An 18,936-nucleotide genomic window follows, 5' to 3' on the forward strand; every position below is an offset into this window, starting at 1 on the left:
AAACATTGTCACAACAAGTAGTGCTCGTAGATTTGACGCACTGCAAGCAGCGGCGCGGACCTGGAAGCTGACGGGCTTTTGGAAAGCTTAAAATAAAATTATATACATTTATTTAAAGCATTAACCTGCCTACAAGTTCCTGGAACTGAAAGTTACTGCTTTCTCTGTAGGTGACGACACTGTGCTGGGGAAGAATACCATCACTCAAGGAGAAAAGAACCAATTGCTCAAGTTTTCTGGCCCTGTGTAAACTGTAGTTGGCGGAAACAAAATATGAATGACAAGTGACCTGACCAGTGGCAGAAGAGGGCTGTCTGAAAACTCCCCTGGGTAAGTCTGTTTATGAAACTTTTTATCAAAAGCAAAAGGTCGTAGCCTAAAACCGCATATGATCAGATTTCCAGGATTAAAGTCCTGGCAGCCCCAGCATAAATGCACGAGACCAGTCGCAACCTCTGCTGAGATCCAGCCTGCGATTGAGGCTTTGCACTGGTTTTGTGAACAACCAATACCAACTGAAGTCCCCTTTGAGTCCAGGAACACCCACTACCAGTGCCTAAAAATAGTCTGCCTCTTCTCATCACCCACAGCCTCAGAAGAATTGCAGACCCCAGTTGGGTGGAGCGGTGACCAGGCATGGCTTACAAGGAGAGAAAAATGTATGCTACATAAGCCTAGGAATATAGCCTTCTACCTGGACAAAAGAAGAACCTGGAGCAGTGAAGTACTGTCCTAGACTACGATATGATCAGTATTGGAGGAAATGTTCCAAGAGGAGATTCTGCATGGCTCCAATTTCGGTTACTAATCGGAATCTCTGCACAGAACGCCTGATATTAAAAGTTACACCTCTCGGAATGGGGAATAACTGTGTGAAGTTGGATTTAGTGCACAGAATTTCGCAACAAATTACCCTTTCCTGGGAGTTTCTTACGCTCACATTTCCAACCTGCTCAGTGAGAGTAGTAAATGTATATGTTCGAACTCCTGCATGGAGGGGGAAGAATGTGTGGTGAGTGGGCGAGTTAAGGGGAAGATGTTACCTGGCAAGGAAATCATTGCATGCCCCCTCTTGCCTTGCATGAGGGTCACGTGAGGGACAGGGGCAGGTCTGGGCAGAACTGTGGCCTATTTCCAAAACTACATTACTGGCTGGAATTTCCAGCTGGAAAAAATCGAGTCTAATCTCAGACACTCGAAAAATCCAGGTAAGAGGACACAGGCACATTGAATATTCCGTGGAGTGAAATTCCACTCCGTACAACCTGTTATCAGGGACTAAGTACTTTAATGTATTTCGGGCTGACTTCTGAAACCGCATGTTACACCGAACAGAAAAGGCCTTCACAGATGTGAGGAAACTCCCACTATTTGGCTGACTTTGACCCAGCTACGTAGGCATTTTAGAGACAATGGCCTGGGAGAAAACCTGCAGATATTTCTACAGGCAAAGATGCTTGAAGCCTGGAATATTCGGCCATACAGACAGGATCAAAGTCCTGAACTTTGGATCCGTCAGTCGACTGCAGGAGCCAAAACTGTAAATGAGAACTGGAAGTGTTGCAATGATTGACCGTGTCCTACCCTTTCCCCCTCAATCCCTGTGTATGTGTTCCATCTCTAGCACAAAACACTATGGCTAAAAGTACTGTAATAAAGTTGAACTTTAAAACTCTTTAACAGCCTTAAATCAGAGGGTCACACTCACTTTGATTCCTCTCCCAAGCTTCTACACAAGTTTGTTTTTCCACCACCGGCTTCCTCGTCCTCTGCGTTCATCACAGTGCCACTGCACATGTTTTCATGTTTCTGTACCCCGAATTCCAAAGGACCTCAAACTCGTTTTTAGTCCTCTAAAAAAATAACCCGCATGTGGACACAAAAGGGGTGTAAACGTGGGGGACAGAGCACCAACTACACCCTTATGCTTGGGTCGGCAAGCCACACCAAGATACATTATAAAGATAATTGTGTATCATTCTGTTCTTTGTGGCTTACTATGAGCGAATGAATCCCACAAAACTCTCCCAAGTACATCTCACAGTCATTCATTCACTTTTCTCCTGATAATGACAATGAAAATCATTATGATGGTCGACACAGTAACAGACATGCTCGGTCTGGACTCAACTGGTATGAAATTTAGCTGTATGACTGACTCACTTTGGCACATTCGGCTTGAATTCCAGGACTTTAGTCGTTGGTTGTTGTATATACACACACACACACACACACACACACATACTAACTTTGTTCCAAGTGATCACACCATGAAGAACAACTTTCTATGCACTGCTCTTCTTTTTTGCCTATGAAACATTTGTCCATGTAGGTTGGTCTCTCGAGTAACATTAACTGTCTTAAGACTAAAATATTTGCTGTGTGTGAATGAGACCCATGTGAACAGCTATTATGTATATACATAATTACCTCTGCCAACCCTTTGAGTTTGACCTCTTTCCCAAAAATACAGGCTCAACTATGCTTCTCGACCTGCAACCGGTCTCTGGTTCAGTCGGCCCCCTCTTTTCCTTACCACAGGCTCACCTACCCTCGCTGTACCCTCATTTCATTATCAAGGGCTCTGCCTATAAGCAGCCTGATTGCCCTCATCACGGGCTAAAACAACCTAGTGAAACCTGGAACAGTTATCATCTTAGAGCTCGGCCAGTCCACCTCCCTCTTTACCCTCCACCTCGCATCATGTCCGAGCTCTCCTTACCGGGTACAATTCCACTCGGTGGGGTCGGATATGACGTATTCATATTGGTGCTGACTGCAGTGGTGACAAAAGAGACCTTGTGCCCTGCAGCCGGAAAGAAAGAAGGGACATTGTCAGAGATCTGTATGAGAGACAGGCAAGCCAAAGGCTCCTATGACCAAAAATAAGCAAATATACATCACATGTCAAAACATATGCCTTCACGTTTGTCCCTCCCAAGATCTGACATGAAATACACTTCCACAATAACGCTCCTTCATGCATTACCAGGTAGTGCCCATTGACACTGTAGGACAGTTTTTGACACACACTCACTCCCAATTCAGTAAAGGAGCGAAATTGGAACTGGTCATGTCTCAGGTGGTGTCAACTGTGTTTTACGGGACTTGCAGAAGCTCTTCAAGATTCTTCAAACAGTTATCCGCAGTAGAACAAAGTAAACCTATCACAGAAGCTAAGGGGCCACTCAGAGTATCCCTGGAAGCACATTAAGCAGTCGCTGGTTTGTAGAGTCACGGGTGAGCTGGGCCACCAGAAGGTTCCACTGACAGAGCTTCCTTGGAACAAAAGTGGTCAAAATACTAGGTCTTCCAGGACTCTGGTTCAAAGGCCTAGGCTCTGCAGGAGGACCCAGGGTACAGCGAAATACAGTAAAATAGCAAATTTGGCAGACATTATCCACGTAACTAGAGATAGGCATTTAATTACTGCAACAATATTACTTGGTGTCCATAAATCAAAAAGGTCAAACCCATATCTAAATCCATAAAAACCTTTAAAAGATATCAAATAGTATATTTTACTCTGTCTTGCTTCCTTTTCTCCCCCTCAAGCCCTTGTTTTTCTTCTTTCAGCACTTCAGGAGGCCTTAGGGCAGCGTGATACGGGTGCTCGACAACTGCGGCAATACGAGAGAGTGGTAAAGTCTTAGCCGTTACCATACTCATGCCCCTCTGGCACTGGTCAGGCAATAAGATGGTACTTCAATGCAAGCATGACTGCTTTCTGCATCACTTCTTGCCTACGTCCAACTGTAAGAAAGCAGCAACATGACTGCAAACTCCCTCCAAGCCTGGCACATCATACCAAATGCTGCCACACAGGTTACGGCATAAACCTACACTCACGACTGTGCAGAACTGATGACGTTACTGGATCACCCAAAAAGCACTTCAGGACACGGATAATAGTATAAAACCTACTATGGATGCTCCAATAAATGACTTTCGATAAACTTTAATCAATTTAACAGGGGTCAAATCTGCACCAAGGAAACCATAGGAAAAAATATATATACTCGGAGGCCCTAGTAACATGCCTAAAACTCAAAATAACTGCTACCCAGCACACCTTCAGGGAACCAGGGAGAATAAAACATTGACAGCAACAGCAGTTCAATGTTGTGGTGCTTTCACATTTAAAATAGGGGCCAATCATTGGTCCAAAAAGCAAAAACACATACTTCTATATGTCAGATTCAGTGGAAGACATCAGCATTCCAAGGAAACATTTCATTTGTATTTCTACAGGTTCCATGAGCAGAAAACATGGCAGGAAGCAGTGGTGATCGGAGTGCAGCAAAAGAGGTGCAAAATATTGCCATATATAGAAGGTAAGGCAACGGACATAGCATTATGCTGAGTTTAGGAGGTTGGGACACATTCAATAGAATGATTCCAATCGGTCTAATCTATACACATTGGCCTTAGTATAAAATATAGTCAATGAACTAACTCCACACTACCCCTGCAAGGAGAAAACAAGCACTGGCGTTGCCAATAGGTCTCGCAGTAGGAAAGTTGGAGCTATTGGTTTTGTAAATGACAAAGCCCTATGTTTTTAAAATGAAAACAAAAATAAAAGGCATTGTTTTTTGCAATAGTAATAGCTCAAACTCTTGTTAATGCGAGACCTATTGCATTGCAAATGCTTGTTTGTTTTTTGTTTTAATGCCTGCTTTGTTTGTCCTGTGCACCATAGCATTAGTGAGTACTTAAAAGATAATGAATATTATTGTTATCACAATACATTTCAGCATGCCATACCACTACAAAATACCTTTGTAAAATCTAGGGTATAACAAGCCTTTCCTGTAGTGTCGGGGAGCACATCACTTGACCCTTGATAGTGCTATAGGAGTTAATGTCTATGATGGCAGAGGCAACCAATGAAACGGGGGTAAAAAGTTCCTTAGAATAAAATCACTGGTTATAGACAAAGAAATGTGACGAAGCGTCATTACCATATAGTTGCATATTGAGATGCTGAACTAAAATTAGATGGTGCTTTCAGGCAGGCTTGCAAGCTGGAAATGGGTTCCACTAAAAAATGAGCTATTGGCATTGTAAATGAGAATGCCATTTATTTAGGATTTGGTTTTAAAAAAATAAATAGAAAGGCATTGTCATTTTTAGACCTAAACAAAATGTCTGTTATTTGTTATGTGTTTCCTCACGTTTTGTGAGGCACTGTTCTTGTGGACGCTTTGTGTTGATCACACCTAGTGTTTTCGATGTGAAGAGGCTGTTTGGAAAACGCAGCAGGTTAATCAGTACGCAGCAAAAATAGGTTTGAAGATTACAGTTTCGAATCTTACCACACTAAGCCATTCGTCTTTTGCGAGCAATAAAAGGAATATTATTCACTTGGTTGGCCTGAAATCCGCAGGACTGTGGAGGCAAAAAAAAAAAAGTTATGACTACTCTATTAAAGTTTGGAAACGCGTCGGTAAATCTGCTTTGTGGTTTGTAGCAGAATACACTTTCGCAGCCTAGCTCCTTGGAAAGTAACAGGCGCTGGAAAGGCGGCAAGCCTTCGAAATGTGAATTCTTATTGGCTTGCCCTTTAAATGCAGTCTGTCAAAGACACTGACTGCTCTGGTGTTAGTCTGTTACACACGAGGCTGGTGGATTTAAAAGGATTGTAGTCCTAGCCCGAGGAAGACGCACTTGGCGTGCTCTACCCGACAGTGGGCTAGGGCTACTTGTAACCGTTGCCTAGCCTTAGTTTGTCCTGCAGATCTCAGTATCCCTGCAGCTAGGCACCTCTGGGTACTGGGTTAATATTTCGGCTGCAGCCAGGCAGAGCTGTGCTTATGCACAATGGTTCTTTCAGACACAGGTGTCCAACTCTCCCCGTTACAAAGGAGTTATCTGCTGCTCCAGTGACGCTGCCACTGGGCTGAGCGGGCTGCGCCGTTCAAGGCCCAGGCTGTAAGACATTGTGTCTCTTCCAAAGTATTTTTTTGTAAATTTTGGGCACTTTCAATAGTCTCTTTATTACTGCTCTAAGTATTCGATGTTGTGAATTGCACCAGTGTAAGAGGTTGGCGGGAAGGGCGAGTTCCATTGCCGTATACGGTGTACACCCCCATACCCTTCGCCCCCATGCCCGGTTTGTATCTAGTGCTTACAGGTGGTAGTCAGTTTCGAAGCACTCTCTGCTGTGACCGTTCGCTCGGGCTTGTGTGGGAAGCCAGAAGTTGAATTTAAACAAGTATTTTGTGCAGCTGGTAATAGTGCGTTCATTTAGAGGAATCGTGCAGATATACTTTTAATTAGTCCCATGGGGCTCTAGTTGCTCTGAGTGAAACTTCCCAGCTTCAATGTCTTCTAAAGACACGTTCTCTGAATCGCACATACTACGTAGCATTTGATAGACGTAACAGTTTATAAGAGTTCTCTAAAAACAAGTACAGGATCCCGTGTACAGCACTTAGCGCAAGATTCGCTGTAAAGAAAGGAGGGAACGGTAGGCGGAGGTTGGAAATGAAACTTGGAATTCCAGCATCTGCCACAAATCTTCCTGTTTAAAACGAAGTGTTTGCAAAGGAATTCAAAATAACTTTCAAGGAGACGCTTGAATTTCAGCTACATGTGACCGGCCAGCCATGAATAATTCGGGGAGGAGAAGCCGCAGAGCGCACGCTGGGCGAAGCCCTTTGATGTGGTAGCGGCCGCGAAAAAATGCAATTTAGGAGGGAGGGAGGCTGATGCACGTGCTTGTTTGGTCACGTGAACTCGAAGAAAACCGCACCAAAAAACCCTTGGTTTCAAGAGTATTTTGAGTACTTGAATTCTCTCCATTTTCCATTCCTTCGGAATGGAAAAGGCGAGACCTAAAAAACCTGGGCGAATAAACTCTGGCTTTGAATTCGAAAAGAGCTCAAATGGAAAGAAAGACACTTGCCTATTTAAAGTGTACATGTACACACACAGGTTTAAACAAATATTCATGCACAGGAGAGAAAAAAATACCACTGACATCTTCCAGGCATAAGAAGTTAAACTGGAAAGATTACTTTTTCCTGGAGACAAATTAATGTATACCTTAGTCGGAGGCCTTTTCTTGGGATCCAGTAGCAGTTAGTAGTTACACAATGAATATTCCGGTATCAGAATAAAGCTTACAGGTAGGCAAAACAGGACATATAACAATGATCCACAAAAGAAATATAAGGTGCAGGCATCTTCCAATGCAAAGAGGTAACCACACCATTTTGTAATGTTATTGATCTAGGAACCACAAAAACAAATAACACGGGCCATATGTCCAATGTGAACCAAAGGGTGAACTGGTTGCTTTGGTAGAGTCTACAGTTCTTTGTAAACACGGATTAAAATTCCTAACTAAACAAATTTTCAGTCGTTGAGACAGAGGTCAGACAGGGAGGCATGTCTGCCCCCTACCCCGAAGTCTCTAGGATTATTGTGCCAAACTGGATAACAGTGCATTTGAAAATTGCAGGAGAGTTGTGAGCAAAATAGTTTGTCCCACGGCACGAAAACAGGACCAAGGGCCACATTCATGTCCAAGGTGTAACGTCAGGCATCAGTTCTATAAGAGTCTACACTCTGATACACATAACTAGCTTGGGTGCAGTGAGCCACAGTACAAAAGTGAGGTCATGTCTAAAAGTCTTCGTGGGTAATACCTACACAGGCATGTACCAGGGACACCCAATTTAAGGGTCTGTATCCTTAAGAGCACTACTTTAGTTCAGAAGGCGGGGACACCCACAGAACCCAATTAAGCAGTCAAAGCGGAATGTGTGTTTTGCATTTCGGTTAGACAATGTGCCTATGGTCATTAATCAGAAGGGGGAATAAAATCAAATGTATCGGCAAAACCGCCACTCTGGCTTTCCATTTAACGTTGTGTCCCAGAGAGCCCCCAAGCATGTCCCAGATGCCATAGGCTGTAGCGGGAGTGTGGATAATGGATATAGTTTTTAGCTGGCAACAATAAAACCAGCACTAGCCAAGCCAATAGGTTAGGCCTTTGCCTAACCTGCAAGCCTGAGCAATGTGTATTGCTTTAATGCATTTTATTGCAAGAGTATGACACAAAATAGAAAGAAAACAGGAATCCAACGAAATGTGAGTGACAAATGCTTGAAATAAGAAATGTAAATAAAAAGTAAACATTCACTGAGGTGGTAATTTTTCTAGTAATTTTTTATAACCAACTTTTAAATTGTACCATTCATTTTATTATTATTATCTGGGAAGAAGAGAAGAATAAAGCCCCACCTAACCAAGCACTCATATAGCAGGTAGCCACAATGTTAGTTACACTTTATAAAGTGCCGGAAAATAAATCACTATTTAACGCAGCACCTGAAGTGCAGGCAAATCAATTGCAGGCATTTTAATAAAAATAAAATATAGCACATTTACAAGCAGATGTGTAACAGAAAATAAGGGCACTATTTGTGAACAGCATGCACCAGCTTTGTGCAGCCACTCAAAGTAAAGGGAGACAATAGGTAAAGTGAGCTGACCCACTGCCCATGCTGTATGCGATGGTGGGCGGAAGCATATTACAAAATGACAATTTAGCAAACAAATGGATGAAGCCTGCTGATCAAAAAACCTATAATGTATATAATATATATATTTTTTTATAATAACACACTGGCGATACAACCAAAGCAACTTAAAAGTCAATACAACCATATATTTTTTCATAAAAATTTCATTAAAGGGGTAAAAGTTTAAAAAAATGTTAAGGTGTGGTTAGGTAATAGAGTCATGGGTTGTCAAAGGGTTAAGGTGGGAGCTATAATTAGGTTTGAGGTAAAGGTTATATATGATATTAGATTTAGGGTTAGGACAACAGAATAAGAGAGTTCATGTCAGAAATACTGTTAGTTTGTGAGAAGGAAGGTGAAAACCTGCTTTCCATCAAGAAGGGTGCATTCACAACTGTGTTATAAAGGTGCATATAATCATGTATACAGCTTTCGCAATGAAATGTTCTTCAGATACAGTAATCCATAAGTGCATTTATTTTTTTTAAAAATCTGTTTCATCACGGGGCACTTACACGCTCCTCAGGCGCATTTTACAGGAGCACGTCGGTCTGTAGGTTACCATCTTAGGTTAGCACTTACCATCCAAGGTCGATTTTGTTGTGCTATCGAATAGCGGCATGTCTGTTAGATTCATGGACACCCTCTGCAGAGAAGGAGAACAAAAAGTGATCAGAGTAGAATGCAGTGCAAAGGTGCATCACAACACAGACACTATGCAACACATGGGCGTGACACGAGACATAGGCGCTACTGAGGAACTGTGCTTTGATAAATGTATTCACAAGCACCGACGTTTTACTCAAACTTTTCTATCACATTGATTTAAACAATTTGTAATTTTCAACTAGTCCGCTACCCTTGCCGTCCAACCAAGATGGCGTTCACCCCTCTCTCCTTCCGCGTCCGCGCCTAATCTGCTGCGTGGGGAGCGGGGTTCGAGATGCGGCGTGGGAGAGGGTAGTGCGTTGGCTGAGGTTTTAAAAAAGTGAATCAGCAAATGAATAACAATTTCTAAAAAATAATAAATCAACTATAGAGTGACACAATTTAAAAAAGTAATTACAACTAGCCTAAAAGCCCCCGCCTTTCCGCCTCAGGGGAAGTCAGTACACTAAATCTGAGCGCCCGCGCTGATGCACGATTTAAATATCTGGGAGAGCGGGAGGCAGCCAACAGCTAGTCCGCTACCCTTGCCGTCCAACCAAGATGGCGTCCACCCCTCTCTCCTTCCGCGTCAGCCCCTAATCGGCTGCGCGGGGAGTGGGGTTAGAGATGCGGCGTGGGAGAGGGTAGTGCGGTGGCTGAGGTGCGGTTTTTAATAAGTGAATGAGCAAATGAATAACACAATTTCTAAAAAATAATACATCAGCTATAGAGTGACACAATTTAAAAAAGTAATTACAACAAGCCTAAAAGTCCCCGGCTTTCCGCCTCAGGGGAAGTCGGCACACTAAAAGAGTGCCGTCATAAGAAACAAAGTGTCCTTGAAGGACAGAGGTACCCAGTCTTGCCCTGATGAAAAACCCGGGAATAAACAACGGGTTTGGAAACTAGCCACTCACAAAGGGTTATTGGACTAACAGTGCTCATCCTAGTGGTGGATACGTACAATTAAGCTACACTAGTGAAAGTTTGTCCCTTGTGAGAATAGTCCTAAAAAATATATGGAGATAGAGAAAGTTAAAGATAGGACTATTGTGATAAAAAAAAAATACTAGTGTACTGGTGCAATGTATATTTTGATTATAATGTATGATTTCTTGTAATTTAATGCATATTTTTGATGCACATATGGTTTGTTATTTATGGTTCATGAATGATTGAAAAGTGTTTTGTGGTGGGTCAAACTCGGACATGTTGAAAATTTCAAATTGTTTAAATCAATGTGATAGAACAGTTTGGTGAGTAAAACGTCGGTGCTTATGAATACATGTATCAAAGCACAGAGTCTGCTTTAAATAAAGAGCAGCTTTATAAAAAACAGAGACCAGGTAATTGTTTTTTTTTTCCAAGTGAAAATTAGCTTTGAGATCTACTCATAAAAGCGTAAAAATAAAAGTTCTGCATTCTATACAAGTGTGTAATGACAATTTGCTATTTATATGTACATAAAGATTTACAATAAAAACAGGATCTAAAAACACTAAAAGAAGTCCAAATCATCTCGAAAGCTATATACAAGAAAACTATTAAAACAAGTTGTGGTCAAGCTTATTACATGGTCATGCTAGGCAAATATATATATATATATATATATATATATTTTTTTTTTTTTAAAGTTTTTTATTGAACTAAACATGGAAGGCGAGAAAGCATACAGTTTCAGCATCATAAAACATATACAGTGCATATACAGGCAAGCTCAACTAGTATATCAGTTATAGGGCATTTGAAAATCAGTTAGAGTGGGCACAACAATACGCCATCATACATGCACGTAGTAACAACCCTCAGTCCGAGGTGACCTCATTCTCGTCTATTCGCGGGGGCTCGCATATATTACCCCTGAACTCATTCCATGCACCCCATATTTGCCCTCATTTCCCCGGGCATCCACGATGGACAAAAAACACTTTCTCCGCCACCATTGCGTCATCCATGTTCCTGCACCAGTCCCTTAGCGTAGGTAGCGCATCAGAGGCCCACAGCCTGGCAATATTACGTTTCGCCATAATCATACCCAGCATGGCCCAATCCTGTTGGCGATGTGTGAGGTGGTTAGCTTCCCATACATTCAACAAACCGCGCCGGGGATCAGGCAGAAGGGAAATATCCAGAGCCTGAGAAATGGTACGCATCACAGCAGTCAAGTACATTGCCACCCGACCACATTCCCATATAGTATGAAGGAATGTCCCCTCTTCTCCACATCCAGTACATATGTGACGCCTTCCCTATGTTGTATAAAATCGATCTGGTGTTGTACTTTAAGTTGGACTAATTTGAGCCTGAAGGAGATAGCTGTTTCCCGAGGGGAGGACAGGGCCTCCTGCCATTCGGAATCATCAAATTCGCCAATGTCTCGCGACCAGTTCAACCGCAGCTTGGACGTCAAGTCAGGCATGTTGTTAATCAACTTCCGATATGTGAAGGATGTTGCTTTATCTGTCATATGTTCCGTCAATAACCTATCTTCAAGAGGGGTGGATTCCTGCAAGTCCGTACCCACCGGAATGGCTGCCTGCAGCGTATGCCGAATTTGGGTGTATCTAAACCGTTTCACCTGCGCCATATCATAATTTGTTTGTAGGAAGGAGAAGTCCACCACCCTGCCCTTCTTCCAAAGGTCTCCCACCACTGAAATACCTTTGTTGTCCCACGCCTGGAACCCTTTAGTGTTGCGAAGGGAACCCAACCTGCAGGAGTCCCATAATGGTGTCATTTGCGTGATGAGATCAGAACATCGAAGGCGTCTGTGTGCTTTGTACCAGAGTTGCACCGAGTGGCGTGTAGGGCCTAGTAAGTCCGACGGCATACGACGTCTGTAAAGTTTACCCATGAGTCCCCTTAAAAAAAAAAAAAATAGTGCTTGGAGGCTAGTCCCCTAGCCTCCAAGCACTGTCTATCTGCTAAGTACGCAGGCTCAGTCTGCGGGGCATGTAACCAGTAATTAATTTGTTTAGGGTGGGCTTCCCAGAAGTACAATTCGATATTTGGGAGTGCAATGCCTCAGTCATACCAGTCCTTTACCAACTTATTTTGCGCAATGCGAGCTGGTTTGACATCCCATAATAAGCTAGAGACCGTCGCCGCGATTGCTGAGAAATAAGAGGCCTGGACCGTAAACGGCGTATTTCCCAAAAGATACAGGAATCGTGGGAGTGACATAATTTTGTATAGGGCCGCTTTACCCAGAAGTGTGATAGGGAGGGCCCGCCACACCTTCACATCTCGTTTGAATCGGTCCAATGGGGGCCGCAGATTCAATGTGTAGAATTCATCTGGGTTCGACGTAACATATATACCAAAGTATTTGAACGCTGACACAGTAGGTCTTAAAAAAGCAGCTCGCGGGAAGCATAGGCGGGAGGCCGGCAAGAACAAAAAGAATAGATTTGGACCAACTAATCCTGTAACCCGACACTCTCCCAAACTTTTCACAAACATTCAGCAGTTCTTGAATGGATTTTTTGGGGGAAGTGAGGTAGAGAAGTATATCATCTGCATATAGAGATATGCGATCTTCCCACAAGTCAGACCACCGAAGTCCTTTGATAGAGGGTTCCCATCGGATCCAAATCGCCAACGGCTCTAGAACCAGTGCAAATAGTAAGGGGGATAACGGACATCCCTGCCTTGTTCCGCGTCCGAGCGGGAAATCCCCTGACATATGGCCATTGGCTGCCACGTGGGCCAGGGGTTTGGCATAAAGCAGACGAACGCAGGCGCAGAACTTCGGGCCGAAGCCCATGTGTTGGAGCACTGCAAACAAGTATGGCCATTCTACTATCGAACGCCATAGTGGCGTCCAGGGAGAGGAGAACAGCAGGTTCCTGTATATACTCTTGGCGGGCCATAACCCCTTGCAGGCGGCGTAGGTTGAGTGCCGTACTGCGATGCAGCATAAAGCCAGACTGATCTGGATGTACTAAGGCGGCAAGATGGGGGGTCAATCGCAACGCCAGTAATTTAGCGAGGTTCAGGTAAATGTTTTTTTTATATATATATTTTTATTGAAGAAGAAAAACAAGAGGAAATATTACACATTTCAGGTATCATACGGTAAAATACATTGCAACGATGAGTGGGCGAAGAAGCCAATATAACAAAATCAATATACAGGAGAGTAAGGCGTCAACATGAGCAGTTATACGACAAAAGAGTAACAACGCGATCCAAAACCCTGTTGAGCTAACGCCATTGAAGTTCGTCCAACTCACTTTGCAGGATAATTAAAACCAAAACATACACCCAGATTAAGTGAAGAGATCGATTCAGGATAAGCAACCCGCCTCTTGTAGAAGGGAGGAAAGGAAAGAAAGAAAAAGGCCATAGAACTAAACAAGGACAAAATAAAAAACCCTCCCCCGTTCCCCCCGCCACCCACCCTGCACCCCTGCAATGGCTACGGCCTAACCCCACTAGCAGCGTGCCTGTCGCCCCACAACTAATCCTAGAAGAAGGGAAAGAATGGAGGAGGAGATAAAAACATGCTCCCGGCCCCCCTCCCTCACCGCTAGAAGCAAACCACCCCGTATTATGGTCAAGACACTGTGAAGCAGAAATTACAATACAACCGGGGGAGTTTGTAAAAACCACCAGACTCCCGCATCATTGTAGGCTACAAGTCCCGTATCAATTAAAAGCTGTGTTATCGAACCCGTACAATCAAACTCAACCCTGGCCACTCAGATTTTTTGTGCGAGCTCTCTCCACTCGAACCACCATACCAACAGGAGAATTAAAACGTTCAAGAAAGTCAAAGTCAGTGCGGTACGATCGAATCTAACGTGTTAGTACTTGAAGTCCATAAATCAAAAGGAGATACCTGTCCACCAACAATGAGGCACTAGAACGTGATTGAATCAACTGGGAGAAAAAGAATGAAGTACCATTCCGATAGTCACTGATAAAATTGTCCGAGAATATAAAAAGTCGGCTGTGTCCATCTTGGGCAGCATCGGCATCAGATATGCAGCCTTATTGAAAATTTCAGGCTCGCTAGCTGTTATTTGGGAGCCGACCAAACACGCCAGGTCAGGTTTCCGCTCGGGGTCCTCCATCACTGGTATGCCATGAAACACGACGGGTTCCAAAGCCATTGAAGAGTCGTGGTCCGGTCTCAGATACATACTCTCGACTTACGTCCATTTTGTGGATGATGGCGGCGACCTGCAAGTGAAGCGTCCCAATGGCGGCCATTATGGTCTGCAGCGATGGTGCACATTCCACTCGCTCCATATCTTTTCGCAAAGCAATAGATCGGACCTCTGGCCACGGAGGTAGACTACTCCAGGGCAACGGGTACAGACGGGTTCGACATTAACGGAGGGCCTCAGTCATTCTCGCGGTCTAGACACAGTCGCCGCAAGCGAGGACCCAAGCCCGTCGACCCCGGGAGGTCAGCAGGGTCTTCGGGCAACAGACTCCCACACACAGCAACCGGTGCGTCCCACCGCCGTGTCCTTGAAATCCACTTAGCCACCGTATCACCATCCAGACCGGTCAGGATATTCTTCACTTCGGGTGACCAGACTCTGCCAAGTCCCGGGACCGATGTTGTTCAATTCTGGCCCAGGTGGGTTAGGAATCGAGGCCCCGGCTTCTACGCTGGGTTAGGCCGAGAATGAAAACACGGCTTGAGATTGTCCAACCGTATGACCTGGGATTCCCACATCTCCAAAATGGTATTAAATTTAAAAAGGGTGTCTAGTGCAATATTAAAGAACCAGTGTCTCTCTTCTAGCAGACCGATAGCCCCCGCCTTGATAGTTTATGAAGGGAAGGCATTGTCCTCGGCAGTCTAGGGCGCCGAATTATGGGGTGCAGAAAATACTAAGTCACTGGTAACTGGGGAAAACAAGTTTATCAGAGATTTAGTCTCACTTCCAGCTTCTACCCCCCTGTTACCTCTATTTTTTGATATGGGCAAAAAATCTATTTCGGATAAAATTCAACTAAGGCCGCTGCTATTTTGGGTGCGCCTTAGAAGAACCGAGGAACTAGCTGGGTATGCCCAAGTGTTGGATGAGCTAATAACCCTAAATGTTTCTAATCAAATAAAATGGCTTAACAACCTTAAGAAACTAGTAGTATCAATAGGCCTGGGGGAGTTTCGGGCGTCGCAAGTCCCTCCTCCAAAGCAAATTGTAAAGAAATTATATTGGGACTGGGTTGAGGCCAAGATTAAGAACAGCTCAAATTTGGGGATTTTAACGATGAACTTCCTTACTCGCAAACAGTCTATGAAGTTGGAACCCTTTTTGGACTTTATCCAAGTAGCTAGTGACAGATCTCTGTTCCTGAAATTAAGATATGGCACCCTGCCCCTTAAAACTTTTTTGGAAAGATGGAAGTCTAAGGGGGGAATTGAATTAAAATGTCCAGGTTGCCAATGTCCTGAGGAGACCCTTGGCCACTTTTTATTTGCCTGCTCAGCATATAAATCTGTTAGAGCTAAATGGCTGAAACCTGTATGCAGGGAGTTGGGTGTAAAAGACCATAGGTCAGCCCTACGTATTATTACAACTAATACTGTTTCAATGTACATTATTTGTGGGTTGGCAAAATACCTGGGGGGCGCCTGGATAATACGTTCTAGACTGTTGGGCAATGTATAAACCCTAAAAACTTTTTCATAATTATAACATTGTTTAAACACTGTTCTTATCTGTTGTTTTTATGGGATGTAATTGTAGTACTTTGGATTGATTGTCTTTTTATATATTTGTATGTCTGTACTTTTATGATGAATTTCCATCGAATAAGTATTACAACATGAAAACACGGCGTAGCTCAGTCTTTCGAGAAGATGGAAATCTCTGGATTACACCTTTGTGCTCCGCAACACTTCAGCCACACGGGAGTCTGGTACGATTTCAGGATCGATGACAGGATTCATGAGCTACTGGCGGCGGAGCCGGGAGCTTACGCGGCCATCTTGGTTGCGGGCGTAGCTCCTCCTCCAGGTAATTGTTTTTTGATGGATTATGATGTCCTACTTGGTCCCGTAAGGACAAGACCCCTTTTTTGATATAAACTTCCGAGCACTGAGGCAGCCTGCTCCAGCCAATCCAAACGCTTGTCTCGTGCAGCATGAGAGTAGTGTCTGGATTGGATAAGGAGCTGTGGGACCTCGTGCTTGACGAGTCTCGAGCCGGAGAACACAGAGGACATGCTGCAAACTGAAAAACTTTTTCTTCATTTTAAATGTAAAATGTTTACTTGTATTTTTTTTATTGTATACTAGCAGCCCGCCCCAGCGTTGCCTGGGGCAGAAAGGGGCTGGGGGCAGCATTTTTTTTTTTAGCCGCCGTTGTTCAGGGCCAGCCTTCCGCCCACTTCCCCTTTCCGGCCCAGCCCGGCCCCCTCCCGCCCCGGCCTCCTCCCACCCGTGTCCCAGAGAGCCTGATCTTTACCTGAGCCACCGGACTTGATCCAGGCGCCCCGCCCGCACAGGCCGCCACTTCGCCCAGCAGCAAGCAGGGCCGCGGCAGTCCTCCCAGCAGGTCGCGATCTTCGCCGCCATTTCAGGAAGTGTTCAGGAAGTGTTGGGAGCGCAAATGATGTCATCACGCAGACATCGCGGCCGGCACTACTTGCAAGGGACTACTTTATTTTTATTTCAAAATTTTTTAAACATCGTATATTTTTTATTTTTAATAGCCTATGTCCTTCTGCTTGCCCTGAGGTTTTCAAATATGTCTTGGGTGTTTTGATTGGTGGTGTACTTTGAGTTTACCTGGCTCAAAGGACACAGTTTTCTCTTTATAATAGTAGTATAGATATAGATATGGTCGACCGGCCATTTTTGTGGGTCACCAACCACCATGGACTACTCCTTCCTACCAGTGCTCTTTCAGTTGGATATGAGTGAAGAATACTTGCAAATCTCAGTCTGGTGTTTGGGAAGGAGACGCTTGCAGAGGGAAGTGTATTTATTTTAAAGAAGGTAGCTTGTAATCTTGCTATTGTTGGTGCGCGAGAAGTGCCTACTAGAAGTTTTCAAGCTAGACAATTCATTGGAAGAGTCGGGCCAGAGGTTAAGCTCCAAGAGACAAAGCAAGCGCCAATGACACAAAAAAAATGATCATGTAATTTCCTAAAATCCTTTCTTTGTAAATCACAGAAATTATGGAAGATGTGATATGCAAATTGATAACTAATCAAAGACTCAATAAAAATGTAAATCAAAAAAAGAAAAAAAATCTGACAAAATTGTTGCAGTGTACTTTAATTAATGTATATATTTCGACACGTAAAAATGTCTTTTAAGCATGGCAACCTACTACTAAATGTCACAAGCCTTGCTGAACAGCTATTCACGAAGTGTATGGGAATAATACTCCAAAAAACGGACACTCAGGTGTCCAACTGTCCCGACTTCTGCAGGTCTGTCTTACATTAGAAGACATCTAGTAAATAAACATTCATCATCTGGTACAGATATTCTTTACCTTCGACTCCGGTGCCTATTCAAGCCCCACCCACACAGTGAATCACTGCTGAAAGCCGTAAACCCATACTAGAGCAATTTTTAGAATTTGGACCTCAAAGCAAGACACAAAAATACAAAGAAGTATGTGAAACAAAAACACAATCTATAAGAGAAAATATTGAAGTTAATTCAAAAAGAAAATATGCAAAAATAGAAATTTTAGTGGGGAGCTTTGAGCTTGTCAAAATTTGGTGTGATTTCTAAAAGGTAAAACAATATGTAGGCTTAAGCACATCACTGAATTTTTTGCTTCTGGTGTATACTCTCTCTTGGTTGGCACACACCAATACTTCGACGCGACTGGTTATCCATATTAGGGTCTGTTTGCTGTACTTTTACTGCTCCTATGAACCCAGCTAAGAAAAACAACTTAGTTTTAAGCCTTCAGGCTGATATTCCTTCACACTTACAGAGCATTTTAAAATGTTCATTTTTACATTGTTTTTTTATTCAAGTATACTTCATTAATACGCTAATACCATTTAAATTTGCTAATCTGTCTCCAACCTCCTAGCTAGCCTTCGTGGACCCCCTGGGTCCATGGACCATAGACCCTAAAGAAACCGGGCAGAAGCACTGGTTGCACCAGTTAACATGTCATGCACCAAGGTTTGCACAACAGCAAGAGCTTGTCCTCTTTGTGGACAAAAATCTTTACTGGACCAAAACCGCTGCAACGAAAAAGCCTATTCTACTCCCCATCCCCAAAAACCAGATGTTCACATCATAGGCATCGATGGCGGAAGTCACTACTGAATCGTGAATTAGTCAGGAGGATACGAACATTTTATGATAGAGTCGCAAACATCTGTCAGATGCAGAAGGCCCAAATATTTTGGCAGGTCAATTTCCGGAACTTCGCTGAGAGGAATACTATGTATGGGCGCCAAAGGTCTCTGTGTGAGTTGCAGTGAGGACTAGGGTAAAGTTCTCAATCCCCACACTTGCCATAACCTATGGAGCCACCCTAGGAGTCAGAATTTTATCTGTACCCCAATAATTGAGGACATTCTGGAGACCCACGCTCATTGCTAAACCTATCCATCTGTTGTCCCTTACGTAATTTGAGTGGAAATGTATGCGCATTAGAGAGGCTAAGGCAATGTATGCAGGGAAGCGAGGTAATGGAGTGTCAAGGTAGATATCAATATCGTTCAGGATCCATCCCAATACAGTTGGAGTTTGGGGCATTCCCACAGCAGGTGTACGAGTGTTCTCGGGGACCCACAGTGTCTCCAGCAG

General features: G+C 43.7%; 1 protein-coding gene across 3 annotated transcripts in view; it reads right to left on the reverse strand.

Annotated features, from left to right (window-relative positions):
* Positions 1-18,936, reverse strand: part of LOC147679874 (uncharacterized) — a 139,009-nt gene that overhangs the window by 12,639 nt on the left and 107,434 nt on the right. For all 3 annotated transcript variants that reach the window (XM_086943434.1, XM_086943435.1, XM_086943436.1), the window contains exons 2-3: positions 9,117-9,180; positions 2,723-2,806 (exon numbers count right to left, since the gene is read on the reverse strand). In XM_086943434.1, the coding sequence (XP_086799560.1) occupies positions 2,723-2,806; positions 9,117-9,180 (148 nt within the window). The remainder of the gene's footprint in view (positions 1-2,722; positions 2,807-9,116; positions 9,181-18,936) is intronic.

This window comes from Lissotriton vulgaris, chromosome 11 (genome assembly GCF_964263255.1).
Source record: "Lissotriton vulgaris chromosome 11, aLisVul1.2, whole genome shotgun sequence".
In the NCBI taxonomy this organism is placed as follows: Eukaryota; Metazoa; Chordata; class Amphibia; order Caudata; family Salamandridae; genus Lissotriton; species Lissotriton vulgaris.